Source organism: Danaus plexippus, chromosome 30, assembly GCF_018135715.1.
Source record: "Danaus plexippus chromosome 30, MEX_DaPlex, whole genome shotgun sequence".
Lineage (NCBI taxonomy): Eukaryota > Metazoa > Arthropoda > Insecta > Lepidoptera > Nymphalidae > Danaus > Danaus plexippus.
The window spans coordinates 2,290,598-2,309,226 of NC_083557.1; the positions used below are offsets into that span (position 1 = coordinate 2,290,598).

Here is an 18,629-nt window from a genome sequence, read left to right on the forward strand (position 1 = left end):
CCTTGTAAGAAGATTGGTTTCGTGTCTCCGCGGGATTGACGTATACTAAAATTATTTAGTTCCGTATTCCTCGTTAAGCACAAGCCAACATTCTTGTTTATAAAATGCGAAGAGTTTTTGACCTATAATTATTTAAATTATTTTTTAATAAAAATTTATAAATTCTTAAAGGGCTTCACGATTTTCATTTCAAATACATATCAGTTATTTGATAGCAATGAATGAGAGGAATTTTATTTCAAGATATCTAACATGTTTAAGAGACTTGACAGCAGAACATTAACAGCTGGATAAGAACGTCCAGCGTCATATCTGATCAACACAGATCTCATTATTGCAACACTCTAACGCCACAGAGTATTCATCATAGAAATTCTTCATGAAGTCAAGTGACAATCATTTTAAGAGATATCATACTTGGTGTCATATAGATAGGCAGTAAGTAGTATCTATGTAATAGGGTTACGTTTTAACCTTTCGGTACGGAACCCTGAATATATAAGTAATGGAGAAGTCACTCACAGCGCACACCTCCACCTCCCGGTAGAAGATGTTCCACAACAACGGCGCCAGGAGATGTTTAGCGTCGAACAAGGAGACGAGCACACGAGCTAACTCGTCCATCTGAGCGGAGCCCACCACGCTCGCCAGCGCCATCGCTATGGGCAACTCACCCTGTCACACAAAAAATATATAATATATGTGTAACCTTCACGAACATTCCTAGTGTTAGGTCTTAGTCACTTCAGATAGTTTAACAGCTGCGAAAATTAAGCCTGCACTTTTATCATCATTACCATTATATGCTGGAATTAATAATGAATAAATATAACACACTCACAGTCTCCATACATAACACACTCACAGTCTCCACACATAACACACTCACAGTCTCCATGCACAACACACTCACAGTCTCCATACATAACACACTCATTGTTCCTCGTAGTTCTCCCCCTCATATAAACCCCGTACCTTGTCCGATATCATGGTGACCAGCTGCACCAGCTGCTCGAACCGGTCCGCCAGTACTGTCTCGGCCAGGGTGTCGAACTCCGTGCCCTGTTGAAGGATCTTGGTCAACACCTCCATGAAGGCCGTCCTCGTCTGAAGGTCTCGGTGGTAGCCCAGGTCTAAAGACAAACGTTGCAATACTATTAAACAGCTGTTCATGGGTTATAAAAGAGAGTATTGGTTCATTGAATAAAGTTTTTGGCATTTTTGATAATTTATCTTATGATTATATTTTTTGGGTACATTTACATTTTTTTGGTCTTCTCTCGGTTCTTTGGTAATTTATGTATCTATGCATATTATAAAATAAAGTAACCCGCCCCGTCTGTCTGTCTGTCTGTTCGCAATAAACAGAAAAACTACTGCACCAATTGTGAAGCGGTTTTCGCCACTCGATAGCGTGATTCTCGAAAAAAGTTTTTAATATATATTTTGTTAAGGTTTTGTATTGATTTGTGTGTAAATTAACGATATTTGTTGAAGATGTCGGGAAAAGTGAGCCGTCTGTCAGCTTTTAACGATAACGCTGCCAAAACCCTCTGAATTATAATAAAACAATGTTTGGTGGACTTGTGTATCCTATACAGGTCTACAGGAAAGTCCGCTCTGACATATGTCTATACCTTAAGGATAACACACTATATCCGTTTTACAACTTTTAACAATTGGCATTCCTAAAGCGTTTATTGGAAAGCTATTTACATAAATACGGCGTTAACTCTTATCAAAGTAAATTACTTTGTTTCCAAGTCTACATCAGTATCTGTAAATTAGTTTTTTAATCATTTAAATCGGGAATACCATTTGAAAGTTATCTTAAAATAAGTTTAATAATTCTCAAAATTAAATAGACTATTTTATATTTTTTGTAAAGAGCCCGAGCGAAGCCGGGGCTAGTTTATTATAAATGCATATTTTGTTCTTCTGAGTGGTTTTTGTTAGTTTATCTTGTTCACACTCACCAATACTATGCATGAGTCCTGAGTCTATGTTAGCTGATAGTAAATTGGACATCGCCTGTATGGTTGCGTTGCGGAGTGTCTCCAGGCGACCTGGACCCTCTGTGACCTCGACCTCATTGCAGTCGTTCAGAAGATTCATGAATAGGGAGAAGTATCTGCAAATAACTTATCATCAGATCACGAATCTCCATAACAATATAATTCTTCTTTACCAACTTCTGTGGTTTCTTCTTTAAGAGTTGTTCTCATTAATCTAAACTTAATTGAACAATGCAGTCTCTATATTAAAATTTCAAGACATTTCCTTTGGATGCACACAGCGCACACCAAAATGCACATGTTTACAATTTATGTTTGTGTATGTTCCAACAAATTTTGGGAACGGAAATACTGTTATTGATAATATTTTCATTTGCAGATAGCTGATATAGTAAGAATTAATTTAGGCCACTTGCATTTCTGACTTATTAATTATTTATTACTAAAATTAATAATAAAATATATGTAAATGAAGTCCATGTATGATTCTTCATTTAGTTTTGTACCGCGTAATTTGTTTGGCAAACTAATAGAGTTTTTGAACGCATGCTCAGATGTGTCAGTGTCGCTGCTGTCAACACTATAATTTCCGTCCAAGAACACGCGGTGACAAAATCGTTTCGTTGATTGTTTAACAAGACTAATTAATAAGAGTGGGAATAAATAAATAGCTTTGAATGTCGTTTCTTTCACAGGCTCGTACATTTATAATAATTACTTTGACAGAAGTACTGTGTTGTGTAATTTATAGTTATTATAATAAAACATATCTGTCACAGAAACGCAATTAAGTTTTAATTCCCGCACAGCCGGTGGTAGTGTGCTAATACACATTATTCAGGAGTAGAGACCACAGCACGCATAAGGCTGAAATATTGCAACCTTAGAGTATTCTTTCCGACAAATTAGTATGGTAGAAGTATCTCACTTGAGGAACAACTGGCTCTTGGCCTCCATGAGGTCGCCCCTGTCGGATTCTTCTGGTTGTAGAGGAAGACCCTTCAGGAGAGCCGCCACGGCCTCCATGCACGCTTGATCCAACTCCCTGGTTAAAGATATCAAATCCATATTATTGAGAGGATCTGATTTATTTATATATATAAATAAAATTGTAGTGTCTGTTTATAATATTGAAATAACCCGTTTTTTACTACATGCGTATACCAAAACCACATTTTTTGCAATATTGGTCTGTTTGTTCCGGCTAATCTCTGAATTGACTGGACCGATTTTGACGAGGCTTTTACTGGCAGGTGGCTGATGTAGTAAGGAGTAACTCGGGCTACATTTTACCCTGATCCCGAATTCCGAGCCTTAAACTAAGCGTTATCAAGTTAAAGATTAAAAGTGTTCTCACTGCTTTTGTTTTTTGTTGTTTTTTTTTCTAAGCAGACGGAGTAACGGGAAACAGCTAATATATTATAATACTGACTGAATATCGCTGGGTTGTAATATTTAGTAAATTTATAATTAAGAAATATATAGCACTGTATATTGTAGGGATAGCCACTTAGTCACTTGTTATATAAAAAGTAATTCTTTTATTTCAATATCGTACAGGAAAATTGTAAGAAATAGCTCAACTTCAATGAGAAGTAACCGTTGTTTATTATCTATCTCTTTCTCTCTTTCTTTCTCTTTTCATATTTTTATAACAAAGGCAGGAGACGAGCAGACGACCTAAGTGATGGAAGGTAGTCACCGTCGCCCATGGACATCTGCAACGTCCCTCATGTTGCCAACCTTGATTCTTGGAGAGACATAAGAGTGGGAAAAGAAAAAGGGCAATCGGCTCTCTCGCTCATCGGACGCAACGCAACCATTAACAAATACTTCACGCCGATCTTCTGTGAGAGGGCGGTACTTCCCCGGTCGAGCTGCAGTAACTGACTGCAGCTAGGCTCTACCACCTTTTATTTTTGTTCTAGTTAGTCACAGAAGGTGAGATATCTATTACTATACGTCCGTATCACCTGGTGATGGAAGAAGCGTCCGCCCTCAGAGGTGGCGCTATCTGGTGAGAGGTCCCCAGGACCCAGTCCGTCACATACTCCACCATCTTGTTACGGAATTTCATTTCCTGTTTATAAATACAGCGTTATATACAAAAAGTAACACGTTAACTTTAAATGATACAGAATTAAATTAATGATTTTTTTTTTGATATATTTGTTAAATTTTTTACATAGTTAACTCTGTTATAAAGACAAATCTAATCCTTCTTGTTTAATAGTATTTTTAATGCCGTGAAGTAAGAAAGAACATGTTAGTACGACAAGGGTACATAAGCTTAGTTAGCAGAGCTACTGAGAAACGATAATCGGCTGCTAGTAGGTTCGAGTCCTGTTGTGAGTAAATTGTTCAATCTATGTTTTCTATTTAAATATTATTTCTGGAATTGCCTAAATTTAAGGTGAACAATCTAAATTCAAACACTTCTGTATGCATTAACCTCGGACATCCCTATAACACGATAGCTCAGTTTAAAAAGTGACTGCAAGTAGGACCTATTGCTAAAAAAAACAAAAATTTTTGGATATACTTTGCGTTTTTCATTATGTTCATCTCGTCTGCCCGTGATCACGGTTGCTGCAAAGTAACCGAAACGTCGGGATTATGTAGTTTTTAAATAATAAAATCCGCGTAGTAAATCCGAATAACACTAGTTTCATTTAATCGAGACTGAAACTGTGCCTCGAACATACAAGTGAAAGTCCTATATAATGTAATCCCATCCCGGTCACAGGATCGAGTCCTGTTTCAGTACATGTCCATCCCTACCTGTCTGAAAGCTAGGTCGTCCCTCCGCCTCATCATGGCGTCCACGACTTGACACAGCTTCGTCTTTATGTGGACTGACAACACCGTCATATCCAGGTGACGGACGTACCTACACATTGAGAGATATGTTGGAGAATATAGAACACGCACACACACACATATATATATATATATATATATATATATATAATATACAGTTATGAGAGGTTTGTGTAACAAAGAATGGTCGAAAATACAAAGTCTTAATTTTATTTGTCAAACACAACAGTCGGCTTTACAGCGATTTTTAATCTATATTGATATTTTTCTAGTGTTGCTCCAGTAACCTCTGGATTAATTTAAAAAATACCATATTATTATAAACATATATTAAAAACACATAAAACTATACAAGTCACAGCCGAACGGAGGTTTTATGAAAATCTCCACCCTATTTTATCTCAGATTATATACAGAGAGAAGTACAAAAAATAACATTAAATCATTTAGCTGTTCAGAACTTTAAAACACGAACCCTCAACGTCACGCGTCGGTCACACACAAGCCTCACCTAACGATGGCCAGCATGAGCCCCTCGATGGAGGTGGTGCTGAGATGCTCACAGGGCTGGTCGCTCTTCTTGTTGTCTAGTATGCTCTTCATGATGAATATGGTGTGTTCGACGAACTGGGTGTTTATATCAGTCAGCATCACCTGAAGGAACACTATTAATATCAAAAACTAGTTTCTGTTCCCAGTGTTGCCCTGATTTTATTTTTTTATTGTCAAACATTTTTTAGATTTAAGCCGGTGAGGATGCGCTCATATTTAATAAGATATTTGTGTGTTGATGCATGAAGAAGTTCTTTACAATAAAAAGTTTATGAGATTACAGGTTAGAGACGAACAAATAAAATCTTTAGTTGAGTAGCCTCTGTGGGTTGAAGCTAATGAATTAAACTCTTCAAAGTGCGTAAACACGATACATTTATGTATTTGTGTGCGTGTGTATGCGTGCGTGCGTTCGTGCGTGCGTGCGCGTATGTTTGTCTGACTGCTTGTATAACCACTAAAATGACTATCATATAAACATTCGCTTTTTAAACTATTATTATGTCCTATAAGAGTGTACCTGTTGTTGCTGATCAAAGAATTTGTCCACTATGGCCTTGATCTGATCGAACAGTATCGGGTACAGGGCCGGTGACATTTCGTTGCCGACCAGCTGCTTCACGTGACACTGGATCTGGGAGCCGAAGCGCTCGTTGCTGCACAGGAGCAGACGCAGCAGTTGGCCTATGAACCTAGAAAAAAATTACAAATTATTAACATCTAACATATACGAAGGAAGGAAAACTTCTTTATGGACTGAAATTTATGTCGTATTAAATAAATGTCTCAAAATGTCCTATTTAAGAGCTATATCTGTGAGAGACGAACATACAAATAAAAATTCCTATTAATAATAATAGCAGGGAACTGATATCACTATTCGTTTTCATGTAAACACCAACAGCAGGAACAATATTGATTGATTATAGAACTTCTATATATTCTACTTTATTTTACTTATAAGTAAGTATTTTTTTTTTATTGTCTATTAGATCGGATAAACTCAATGCGAACATAGCAGAATGGTTTTCATTTAGACGTATAGTTACATCGTGTGTTTGTCTGTTACTAACGATAGCATCAAAACTCACTGTGTGACCGGACAGTATTGGACTTCCTGAGAGCTGTTGGCGAGGACGTTGTATTTTCTTGAATCTGCAAAGAAATATTATTACAATAGGGTTCATATATATACATATATATATCTGTGTGCGCGTGTGTGTGTCTGTGTGTTTACCGTGTGAGTGTACAGTGGTCCAGAGAATGGACGGTCGCCTCTGTAGGCACACGCCGCCGAGCGCGCACAGAAACGATGTGATGTTAGCCCACTCCTGGATCTGCATCTGTTTGTAATACGTGATTACTTAGATGGGGATATGAACTTAACATCGACCTTATAAACATAGAGATAGAGACCAATTTATGTCTGAGGAAACACGTAGTATATTTATATAAGCGGTATAAAGATCATTTCAACACTCAGCGGTGTAGGCTCGTGTTCGACTTAAAGGCTGAACCGATTTTGATGCAATTCAGACATGGTCTCGAATAGCACTTTAGTAGGCATCTAATGTGTCGTACATCTATATCGTGTTCTGTGCTGGTGTGATGGGAGACGCGTCTCTTGGCGGCCGCTCGGTGTAGAGGTTCTATGGCCTCCTCGCCGGCGCCGAACCCCTTGGGGTACTTCTGGAGCAACTTGCACACCGAGTCCCTGGAACAAAATACATATATATATAGCTAATGATGATAACTGATGTACTCGGTAATATTAATGAATACCAGCTTTGCACGCGGCTTTGTCCGTAATGGTGATTATTTTATCATTTAAATTAATAACATTTTTAAAATAAATATAAATATAAATTATTTCCTCTCATAGCAGCTAGTATATATATCTCACCAGCAGCGGAAGGTCTCCTCCCACACGGGCTGGACGCCGTTAGCACAGTGCTCTATCTTCCTCAACAGCGCCATTATTCGCTTCTGCAGAGCCGCCGAGCCTGTCCCAGATATATCTATCATTATTTAGTTTGTCCATCTCTCCCAGCCCATCGCGTGAACCGTGATAGTCGGTTGAAATGTTTTTACCCTAACAGAATAAAATAAAAATTTCAGGGAAAATATGATTACTGATCGTTGAAAAAAATGCTCTACTACTAGATTCGTAATATATGAACCGGCTATCATTTTCTTCCTATATAAAAATTTAAAGTTACATCAAAATTCGCTCAGCCGTTTAAGCAAATACATCTCTGCGGCGAGCACCGCATGTAATCGTATATATATATTTATTTATTTATTTATGTACCAAGAGTTAAAAAATTAGTTACAAAAGGAGAGTGATGTACAAAGGATAACTTATCTCTTAAAAGAGATCTCTACCAGAGACCCTATATATATGTATGTGTGTGTATACTCACTGTGTATGTTCTTGTAATAGCATCCCCTCGACATGTCCTGACTCGCTGCTTGTGGGCGGATTATCATCATCAAAATATTATATTAACTTGCTAGGTATATATCTGACTGGACATTATTTGTGTAACAGCATTGCGTGTACGTCCGCGTGTGCGTGTGCACGCGAGCGCGTACGTGTTCGTTAAAATTATATATCCGGTCTGTGTGCGTGTGTGTGTGTGTGCTTGTTTGTTAAAATATCTATATCTGGTTCTATGTGCGTGAGTGTGTGTGTGTGTGTGTGTGTGTGTCTGTAAATATATACATGGTTGTGCTCTTGTGCGTGTGCGTGTATCAACCAACCAGTAGTGAGGACGGTGGAGGTGTGAGCGATCTCCTGATACACGGCGTAGTTGGGCAGCAGAGTGTGCACCGTCATGTCGTCCGAGCCGCACCGGATGTCCGCCTCCTGGCACAGCAGAGCGAAGCACGACATGGCGACCAGCACAGCCTCCGTGTCGATGGACCACAGGCACATGAAGAACACCACCTGGGATGAAACAAACATACACACAATATGTTAAACCTACCGATTATATAAACTGAAAGTTTGGTAGGACCTGTGTACAATTGTCGCTGTTTCACTTAAAATACATTGAACGAGTTTTAATGAAAGAATAGCGGACATGCTATGATACATCCCTTCCGTGTGATTAGCGCCAATGGACGCTAGATGTCGCTGACGTTGGGTTAACATATATGTATATTAGAAACACATTATACGTTTCTCTCTGAACATCACACAAATATAACACGCACACACACACGGACAAAAACCAGGCACAAATAAGTTATGGAAATATTACTTTTCATAATAAATCAATATGGTATTGACTGATATAAACAGATCACATGTATTGTAATATAAAATTAAATAGATTGTAATAGTGTTGCAAAACTTCCAAATTACATTTGCTTGTAACAGATACACATATATATATATATATATATATATATATATATATATATATAATCTTAAGTAATCATTAATAAAGACCATAATTTGTTATCAATTATACACAAAAATTCAGACAATTTAATAACCATTATTATAATAACAACTAATTTCATTCCTCATCTCAACTCAACTCTCTAAACCAAGCCCGTCCTACTCACTTCCAACTTAATGTGTGCCTGTTTGCATATGGGTATCTGGGAGCCGATGTTGGCGTACTCCTTGTGCTTGGCGAGGAACTCGTTCCTGCACGTGAGCACATCCCTCAGCCACCGCAACACCTCGCGGTAGTTGGATATCTGTCTCTGTATCAGCTTCTGGCATATGTTATACAGAACCTGCGAGCTGTGGGACGATGTATAAGGGACATTATACGGTGAGATTTTTTTATATATATTAAGTTAATTTCATTGTAATGTATAGTGAAAAAACTCTTATTGATCGATATTTTTTTTTTTTGCAATATCCATCTCTAGGTGTAGTACACGACAGATTTTAATTATTAGATCTATGTTGGAATATATATATAAAGTGCATAGAAAAATATGCCCTTAGATAAATTTTCAACTGGTATCCTGCACTCCGAGCTCATTACCACATTTGCTACCTGATATCCCAGAAGGTGTTGAAGGGTGCTTCAGGATTCCACATGTGCACCCTGTCAGGTTTGTGCAGAGCCAGCAGAGCATCCATGGCCGCCCTGGAGATGTCTCCCATCCCGGTGTGATGGACCAACGACACCAAGCCATTGATCAACTCGGTGGTGGAGGACTGGATCTCAACACCGGAGCGGCCCGGGTTCTGTCATTACATGTGAAGCATTTATTCTATGGTTGGAGTAAAGAATTATTTTGTTTATGTCATAACAAATTTACTATAGGAAATCCGTCCAAAGATTATATATATATGTATATATATATATAAATTGCAGTCCTTGTAAACTTACGAGGTATATAAGTCTGTTTATTGTATATATAATTAAGTTAGTCCTTGCAAAATTAATATGATGTGTCTAATGGTTATGAGACTTGATATGTCTATTTTTCCTTTATAATCATATTTTTTATCCCTGAGATTCTCTATTGAGAACAGTACACTTTCATCAGGCAAGCAAATCCAGAGTTGTATCTAAGTTTTAATATGCCTGCTTACATTTAGCGATGTGTTGTAGATTTTTCAATAAACCTGTTTTTTGTAGAAATTAGATAATTATAAATCATAAATTAAATAGTAATCAGACTTGACAAAAGAGTTACTTAAAATAATTTACAGGAAACAAGCTTTAGTCAAAAACACCAGCACTCACACACACACACACACACGCACACGCGCAATCACCAACTATACTAATAGCTAACTCACACTCAACATCAGCATAGGGTCAGCGTGTATGAGTTTGACGAGCAGCAGCAGCAGGTTCCGGTAGGCCGGCATCTCTTCCGGTTTATTGAACTTGGACTGGACCTCCTTGGACTTCAGCGACAAGGATATCATACGCAGCGGAGTGTGGACTATGTAGCCCTGGATACATATATAGTATAAAATCTTACACAGAAAATAGTATATATAAAACAGAGTGAAGCGAGCGGGGCGCTGTACTGGCGACTCGGGTCAATCATACACGGAGACGATCACGGCTAGCGAATGTACGGTCGAGGTATTTTTTGTTTGATAGCTGGGCTGTTGTCTGGAGTGGTTTTTGTCAACAAAAAATTAAGATCCGATCACCATTTTCAATTTCAATTTCAGGCCCGAAAACTGATCCTATGTCCAAAAAACTGTTTGGAACAAAAAGAGAATAAGAGGGAACCCGCGTCTCCTAGTTAACATTAAACCAATGACGAGTTAAATACTTTGTTAAATTCAAAAACACATTTAAAGTTAAAGAAAATCAATCGACTGGACAGGGAACGAACCTGGGACTTATTAGCACGTTCTATTGAGCAAGTAGCTATTCTATTGGTCTACTGGAGCACCATGTATATTCCATATATATATCACAGGCGACCTGTACGCTAATTATTACTTTTAGTTTACTTCACCACCGTGTACGCCTTGCCGATACGCTTGTTGATATCGGATTGGAAAACTCAAAACTCTCCGTATATAGTGAGTCGTGACGACTGGCAGTCTGTCACCGACTAAAGCTGCGTCCTCACCTGTGTCGCTTTATTGAGCGTGTCAGTGAACATAGCCCTTAGTTCCGCCGCCCTCGGATACAGCAACTCTATCTGCGGCCACCACGGCAACAGCTGGGGCTGTTGTTTTATCCTGAGCAATAAAAGAATACATTAACAAATTAAAAGGAGCTCTGTTCATTTGGCATTAAGATCCAAAATTCACGATCACATAAACAACACGCTGACATATTTCAAGGGAAGTGGAAGTACTGGAAAAGTGCGACTATTCGAAATTCCAGGCCAGTCTCATAGGACTGTCAGGCGATTTATATGAAAACAGCCAGTTTCTATGGTGGGCGCTAAGAAATCATAAAACTACAGACTGCAGTGAAGGGCATTGAAGTAGACTAGTTTGTCCAAAAAACTAAAAAAACTAAAAACTAGTTTGTTTGTGATTTATTCTGTTGAATCTAACGGAGGCGATGTCAGCACCCGCATGATAACTATATCCAAGTACAACGTGGGTGTGTGAGGCATTCCGACGGACGTACGCTGTGTACGAAAAAAGTTAAACTTAGGCTCTCGTTGGTGATGGACTGGCAAGAGACTATCGTGGCGACCTCTGATGATAGGGTCACAAACTATATATACTAAACAAAATATATATATATATATATATATTGTAGAGTAGAATATGAGAGGGTAGGAGAGGGGCGAACCACATATAAGCAGTTGTCGGAGATCAGGACTATTTCGTCCGCAGTTTGTTGTATTCAGATATCACGACGAGTTTAAAATCGATATAGCTCAAACTTATTACTTTAAAATTGTTTTTGTTTTGCGCAAAGCTAATGAACTAATAGTGATATTGTATCGAGTATTACTTAAAAAAGGCAGTTCCGAGTATGTATACAGACCTCAGCAGCGAGTTCACAATGACATAATGGTATGACATGTTGGTGTTGAGGTTGAGGCAGACTTTCAGCGCGTCGTTGGAGTGCGGCATTATACGGAACAGGGAGACGAAGCAGTCAGACAACAGCTCCAGCTCGTAGCACCCGGGGGGCGAGCGGCTGTACGGCTTGCTGGGGTTGAACAGCAGCCACTGCGGGAGGTCAAAGGTCGACACTTAAAACAAACCCCAAGAGTGAGAACAAAGATTGCAAGCAGCAAGGCTATGTGCTTATTGATTGCGCTGGGTTTAAATAGTTTCCTTAATGTTACATAAATGTAAGAAAGTTATTAGTTTTAGCAACATTTATACACTTTGAATAATATTAAAATCATTTAGTTTATTTCAAGATTTAAATCAACTTCAATTATCTAGAGAGCATATATATATATATATATATATTAGGAGAAAGTTGTGTAAAGCTTGGAACCGTAATTAATTTAGTGCAACCAAAATATATATACTAAATTCGATAAAAAATTAACATTAAATTTGTTTTTACAAGATTTCTTGTACCTTAAGGTCATTGATGACGGACTTCACAAGCACGAAGGTGACATTGCCGCTGTCAGCTATATTGAGGTACGTTGAAGCCTTGCAGAGCTTCACGCAGGTCACCACGGCCGCTTCCGTCATTTGCTTAGAATTGTTTTGAGGACCTGGGGGTAGATTCACATTTAAAACCACACCATAAACTTAATACACAATTAATGTCTGATATTAAGTCCATATATATACATATATATACATATATATATAATGCCTTATGTCTGTTTGTCTGTTATCTTGTAGTTTAAGTTTAGCAGTTATTTATAACCGACTGAGCAAATATATTTTGAGAGCAAGATTTCCTAAGTTAAGATCCATAGATTAATACAACACATCATCATTCGTCTCATCGCCACTGCCGCAGTGTGCACTATATATATGAGCTTTCCATACTCAGTCCTCTTTTGACGGAATCTATGAAATGTTTCTTTTTGGTATGTCTAGGGCTGCAGGGGGCGCCACTGTCCGCGTTAACTATCTCCTCCAGAACTTCCTGTAACATTAAACATTTACACTGCAATTATATTAATTTAATATAAACAAAACAATCAAAATGAAGTTAAAAATCATTGTCTTTTTTTTTATATTTAAAACACAAAATAATTACAACTCGAAACTTCAAAACATATCTATATCTAATGCATGTTCACAAAAACTTTTAAAGTTGCTACACTAACATATTACAAAAAAAAAATCAATCAACAGTTTATGAGATAAATATGAACAACACAGACATACATACAACTAACATGTCTCACCGAACACTAATATTATAAAATTCATATAGAATACAGCAGTGTGAGTTTCAAATGTTAATATATGTTAAGTTGGTATGTGTGTTCGTTACCGGGTTGAGCAACAGTAGCATGATCTGCGCCGGCCACACCGCGGAGCGAGACTTCTTGTTGTCACTGAAACTGTCCTGGAGCTGATCGAACAACGAGTCACAACAGTTGCCCAACTCCTCGTGCGGACGGCGTTGGATCTCGGAGAACTCCTGCAAGATAACTAGATCTGAGACCCAAGCGGGCGCTCATTTATATGATACCCAAAAAAAAAATCCAAAAATTTCGGATTAATACGGATTATTTTTTAAAAACAACATTATCCCGACGTTTCAGCACTTTGCAGCAGAGCGATCACGAGCAGGCGAGATAAATGATATATGATAGCAGTTCAAAACAAATAGTTAATTTCTCCATGTGTGTATTGAGATAAGCAGCCGGACTGAACCACAGAGCCTCATACAACCTACCCAGTCACACTCAACATCATATCATTATTATTATTTAAAAACGCCGACCAAGTAACTGATAACAGATAAAAAAAAAATTAATTAATCCTTTAGACTTCAGTGTCATTGCATTATATATTTGTTGACCTAAAACTGCTAACACAAGATACATAGAATCTGTATTTACTTGTAATTTTTATATTATCTTAGTATTATTTTTTTTTTTTGGACAGTACCATATATAGTTGTAGATATAATTCCTGGCATTATACACTCAGTTCTCCAGACATATTTTCTTTATTCAGTGCGATCATAATTTTTTTTAATATTTAGAGCTCTCTATCAACAATTACAAATTGCGAGAATGTTCTACCGTATTTTTATAGATATGAAAAACTGTAGAGAAATATTTGTGAATTCTTCGACACTCTTTAAAATTTCATTATAGTCAATTACAGCCAGTTACTAGAAATGACCTTTGTGACCTTTTGTGACAACCATAAATTTGTTCTTGGACAAAAATATATTTAATGTTTTTGAGAGCACGTGAGAAGTTAATGAATTTAGATGAACTTAAAAATTCCGTTCAACACGAATAGAAGAAATCATGTCAAGATTATACAAGGTGTAGTCGCTGCTGAGAGATCAACAGAAGCGGTCGAAAATTATAAGGAATTGTGATATTAATTAAAATAAAATTAGCATCATTTTTGTGTATTTTTGCCTGGAACTTTGTTGGCAGCATCTCATGAAGCTTTTGTATAAGTCACATGTTTTTTTTCTCTGATAGCACCATAAATACCTTGTCGAGCCATTGTTTGCACGAAGTCCAAGTCACTAAAAATGTTTTCATTGAGTTAGTTAATTTTTTTTATGTATCACCTTTGAGTGGGTGTCCATCCAGTTCCAAATGGCCTTCTCCAAGGAAATTATCAACACGATCTGCGCCGATTTTCTCAATAACTTGAATTTCTGTATGGATTCTGTAACAATCAATGAAATATAAAACGTTTATTATGTGCACCTACGTGTGAAAGCAGCCCAAGTTTCAAATCTGTCATCGCTCCAGACGATCTTAGGGCAGAAGCTGGTAATGTTCTTGTCTAAAGATCAAAGACCTCAATATGCATCCGAAATACCAGAAGTACTTGGTCTGTTGGGCGCTTCAAGCTTTAGGGCTTTTTGATTGTTGAAGTCCAAATAATCAATATCGGATATTGACCGGAAACGATTTTGACCTATATATCGTCGCTAATCAGTCTAAGATTGAATGGGCTGGAAAGGAAAATACTCTGGAACCAATGACGTTTTTTGCTAATATCTTAAACTAGAGCCATTTGCTGTTAAATTGGTCTAATGAGGTCATACAAATTCGTATTTACCTCAATGTACCGATGATTTCATATAAAATTTTCTCTGTAATACCACGTACAGAATCTACAACATCTCTCGCCGTTAATGGCATAACAGTGCCCGATTGAAACACCCAATTGATATACAGAAGACACGCCCACCAACAAATGTAAAACCACCAAGAAAAGACCGTAGCTTTCCACATCAGATAATCGGAAGTCAGAAACAGTAGTATATGAGACGTAATTTCTCATCAATCCATGGAACCACCGTGCGGATGTCGGGTCCGTCGTTGCAGGGAGAGGAACTTCAACAGTGCCTGGGGCTTACGACCCAAGTGTAGGTTTAAGGGGCCCTATCTAACGAGCGGTAAATATCCGATAAACGTCAAGCTCCTCTTCCTACCTAAGGTTAGAGAAAATTCCTGAACACATCTTCCCGAACGAACGATTTCGACTGAGTCCAGTCAGTTTGAGAGATAGCATTTGAGGTCACTAATATCAGAATCTGCAGACTTAATCTGTTGGAGTGAGAAGTCTTAATCAACAAATATTTTCCGAATCATTAGTATGAGCTTTGTTCAAAATATATATAAAACTCTCTTTGAAATATACCAGTCTGTGTCCAAGTTGGCGCTGCAGGCCTAAAGGAGATTTTCAAAGATAATTTTCTTCAAGATCCTTGAGAACTTGCTAGCATGTATCTAAAATGTCCGCTTTGAGCGTTAATATGCGGTCCAAGTGATATGCTAGATAGATAGATAGATGAGATAGATAGAAAAGATGTAAAGAAAAACCAGTACTAACCATTAAGCAGCCGAATGAGTCTTAGTATATCAACATTTACATGTTGTATCAGCTCTATATCTGTGAAGTCGGGATTCTCCTCAGAACTTGATGCGAGTTCCTGAAAAAAAAAAATATATTTAAAAGATTAAAACACATAGTCTAGTAGCAATAAAATAGCACTTTAAATTATTTGCATAAAAATATTTATTTGAATTAATCTACAACTTTCACTAACACAAACTTTTTTTTTTTTATCTACGCACCTGCAACCTGGCGCTGATTCTGTTGAAGACGGCATTAAAAAAGTTAGGACTTAAGGCAAAAAGGACTTTACTGGCCAATTGTCTTAGTAATGTGTTGTGGACACTCGTCTCACTGTGGATATCTGAAACAAAAAATACGGTAGAATATAATTATAATAAATCTGTTATAAAGAAGTTAATTTTTTTCTATGCAACTCAATAGCTAAAGGTGTTACTAGTCTATGTATATATATGTATTTGGGTTGCCACACTAAGAAATACCACTGCCTGTTACACTACACTGTTTTTTTTTTAATTTTTGTAATATAATATAAGTTGATAAATATAACAATACATAGCAAATCAACTATATATATATATATATATATATATATATTTAAAAAAAATCTTAAATTTATTTCTGATACACTTGGGCCTTATAAAGAATTATTACCAATACCTTTGTTTAACACATTAAAGATACTTTGTATTAAGTTATAACAAATAAAAAATTTATACGAACTGAATATTTCATAAGTGTTCTCTTGTACATAAGAAAACTACAAAAATATCAAATAATGTGGACAAGGTTCGGACTCTCAGATAGTATATAAAACTAAGACTGTCATAACGGGGAAAATCGCAAAACAGCATTTTTAGCTTCATTTTTGTGTCTTTTTCTTTATTTTGAGTATTTTATAGAAGATTATATAATATTATTGATTTCTGTAAGACAGAAACCTCACAAACCTCCAGCATATAAAGTCAATATAAACCTTAAATTTTTATTTTACATAAAACAATTATTCTCTGAAGAAGAAATAAAAATTAACAACAATATAATAATGAGAACAAGATCCCAAGGAAGTCGTTAAAATTGTATTTATATATGAAATGCAAACAATTAATGTGTCATGTAATAATTTTACTAATAAATAAAAATTCCGTTTTTATTTTCTATCTTCTATAACTCACCAATGAACTGGCAAACTTCTCGTAATAAAATCTTAACATTCATAGCCTCGTCATATTTGGCTGTGTCCTTCGGTTGGGATCTCAGACAGATTTCCAGTGTGTCTAGAACTATGACGAGACTATCATGGTAGCCCTTCTCCAGCTCCGTTTGGGGACGGTTTAAGCATGATGTTATCGTTGGTTGGTACTGAAATACACAAACATATACCTATTAAATTCTCCATTGTAGTAAATATAAATTCTGTAAATAATTTGCCCTTAACAAGAATTTTAAAAATGGAATGTAATTTAATCTTTGGCTGTACAGACCTTAACATAAATATAAAATAAAAAAAAAATCATAAATTATTGAGCCAACAAAGAATTACATTATGTAGTCTTATTATATGATTATAAAAAAGATGGAAATTTAATTCCATTAGAAGAAAATCTATAATTGCATTATTAATAACTGTTGTTTAATATATAAAAAAAATGTTATAATTTTAACAATATTATGGAATAAAAAATGTGCACCTTTAACTTGTTTGTCAATAAAATATATATGTTTTGCTTATTTTATTTTGAATTTTATATTTATATTAAAAAAATATTCCTGTAAAAATTCTAATAAAAAAATAGTTTTCAATATTAATACTTGCTTATAATTTTAAAAAGCTAGTTACCATTTTATAAATCTATTCATATTAATACTTACAAGTTCGTTGACCCTTTGCAAAATTTTTGTAAGTCCGGCAATAACGAGAGAAAATCTGTGCTGGCTAATTTTGACTAAACAGGCCTTGCATTGCTCTTCGTTGATTCGGGAATGCAAATTTTGCGCACCGGTTTTATAAGGAAGCTAAAATATATTTCAATATAGCTTAATAATGAAAACTCGAAATCTCACTTCCAATTAATAAAATCTTCAATTACAATAATATATATTATTTAAATCTGTATATTTTAAAAGAGCGACAAAATATATAGTAAATGCGTAGGCGTAATTCGTATTTATTAAGCCTTTCCTGAATTATGCGTGCTCAGATTAAGCTTATAGTTTTTATGTGCTGTAATTTTTAATAAAATTATTATTTTAACATCACTGATCGTAACTATTTATAAATAATAGTAAACATAAAACAAATTTAATAGGGTGGGTCTATGAGATAATTTACAAGGAATATTCAACATACTTGTTCTTCAAATCTAGCTATAAGAGAATTTGCCCATTCTCCAGGCTTCTGTGTACCCATTTTGCAAACTTCGAGTATATTTTTAAAATAAATAATTTATTATTAAACAACTTTTATGAGCGATTCCATCTTCGTAAATCTTTAAGTTTAGTTACTGTTGTTGCCAGTGAGCAAAATATATATGTAAATTATTATTTAATAAAAAATCTTTAAAAACCAAAAAAGTATGTAAATTAAACTTATACGTTACACTTATATTTAACTTCTATTTGCAATTTACAAGGCAATAAATAGATGCATAAAAAACAAAAAATATTGTTATGGCTATCTAAATCATGAATAATAACTAATTTGTTTTGTTTATTTTGTTTCTACTGATATGTAATTTTTTGGTTATATTATTTAAAATTAAAATTTCCTTTATTTTACATTCAATCCC

The 18,629-nt window shown here is 36.0% G+C and overlaps 1 protein-coding gene across 3 annotated transcripts in view; it reads right to left on the bottom strand.

Annotated features, from left to right (window-relative positions):
- Window positions 1-18,342, bottom strand: part of LOC116776502 (neurofibromin) — a 42,090-nt gene extending 23,748 nt beyond the window's left edge. For 2 of the 3 annotated variants that reach the window (XM_061525549.1, XM_061525547.1), the window contains exons 1-28: window positions 18,191-18,342; window positions 17,713-17,856; window positions 17,016-17,202; window positions 16,062-16,183; window positions 15,817-15,916; window positions 14,540-14,640; window positions 13,271-13,420; window positions 12,817-12,916; window positions 12,391-12,533; window positions 11,840-12,027; window positions 10,962-11,073; window positions 10,165-10,323; window positions 9,410-9,603; window positions 8,964-9,147; window positions 8,151-8,337; window positions 7,811-7,858; window positions 7,291-7,390; window positions 6,969-7,101; window positions 6,625-6,730; window positions 6,479-6,542; window positions 5,908-6,079; window positions 5,347-5,489; window positions 4,797-4,905; window positions 3,989-4,095; window positions 2,944-3,060; window positions 1,977-2,131; window positions 976-1,133; window positions 523-675 (exon numbers count right to left, since the gene is read on the bottom strand). In XM_061525549.1, the coding sequence (XP_061381533.1) occupies window positions 523-675; window positions 976-1,133; window positions 1,977-2,131; window positions 2,944-3,060; window positions 3,989-4,095; window positions 4,797-4,905; window positions 5,347-5,489; window positions 5,908-6,079; window positions 6,479-6,542; window positions 6,625-6,730; window positions 6,969-7,101; window positions 7,291-7,390; window positions 7,811-7,858; window positions 8,151-8,337; window positions 8,964-9,147; window positions 9,410-9,603; window positions 10,165-10,323; window positions 10,962-11,073; window positions 11,840-12,027; window positions 12,391-12,533; window positions 12,817-12,916; window positions 13,271-13,420; window positions 14,540-14,640; window positions 15,817-15,916; window positions 16,062-16,183; window positions 17,016-17,202; window positions 17,713-17,856; window positions 18,191-18,250 (3,696 nt within the window). In that variant the 5' untranslated portion in view covers window positions 18,251-18,342. The remainder of the gene's footprint in view (window positions 1-522; window positions 676-975; window positions 1,134-1,976; window positions 2,132-2,943; window positions 3,061-3,988; window positions 4,096-4,796; window positions 4,906-5,346; window positions 5,490-5,907; window positions 6,080-6,478; window positions 6,543-6,624; window positions 6,731-6,968; window positions 7,102-7,290; window positions 7,391-7,810; window positions 7,859-8,150; window positions 8,338-8,963; window positions 9,148-9,409; window positions 9,604-10,164; window positions 10,324-10,961; window positions 11,074-11,839; window positions 12,028-12,390; window positions 12,534-12,816; window positions 12,917-13,270; window positions 13,421-14,539; window positions 14,641-15,816; window positions 15,917-16,061; window positions 16,184-17,015; window positions 17,203-17,712; window positions 17,857-18,190) is intronic. The other variant, XM_061525548.1, reaches the window with a different exon arrangement.
- Window positions 18,343-18,629: the final 287 nt, after the last annotated feature.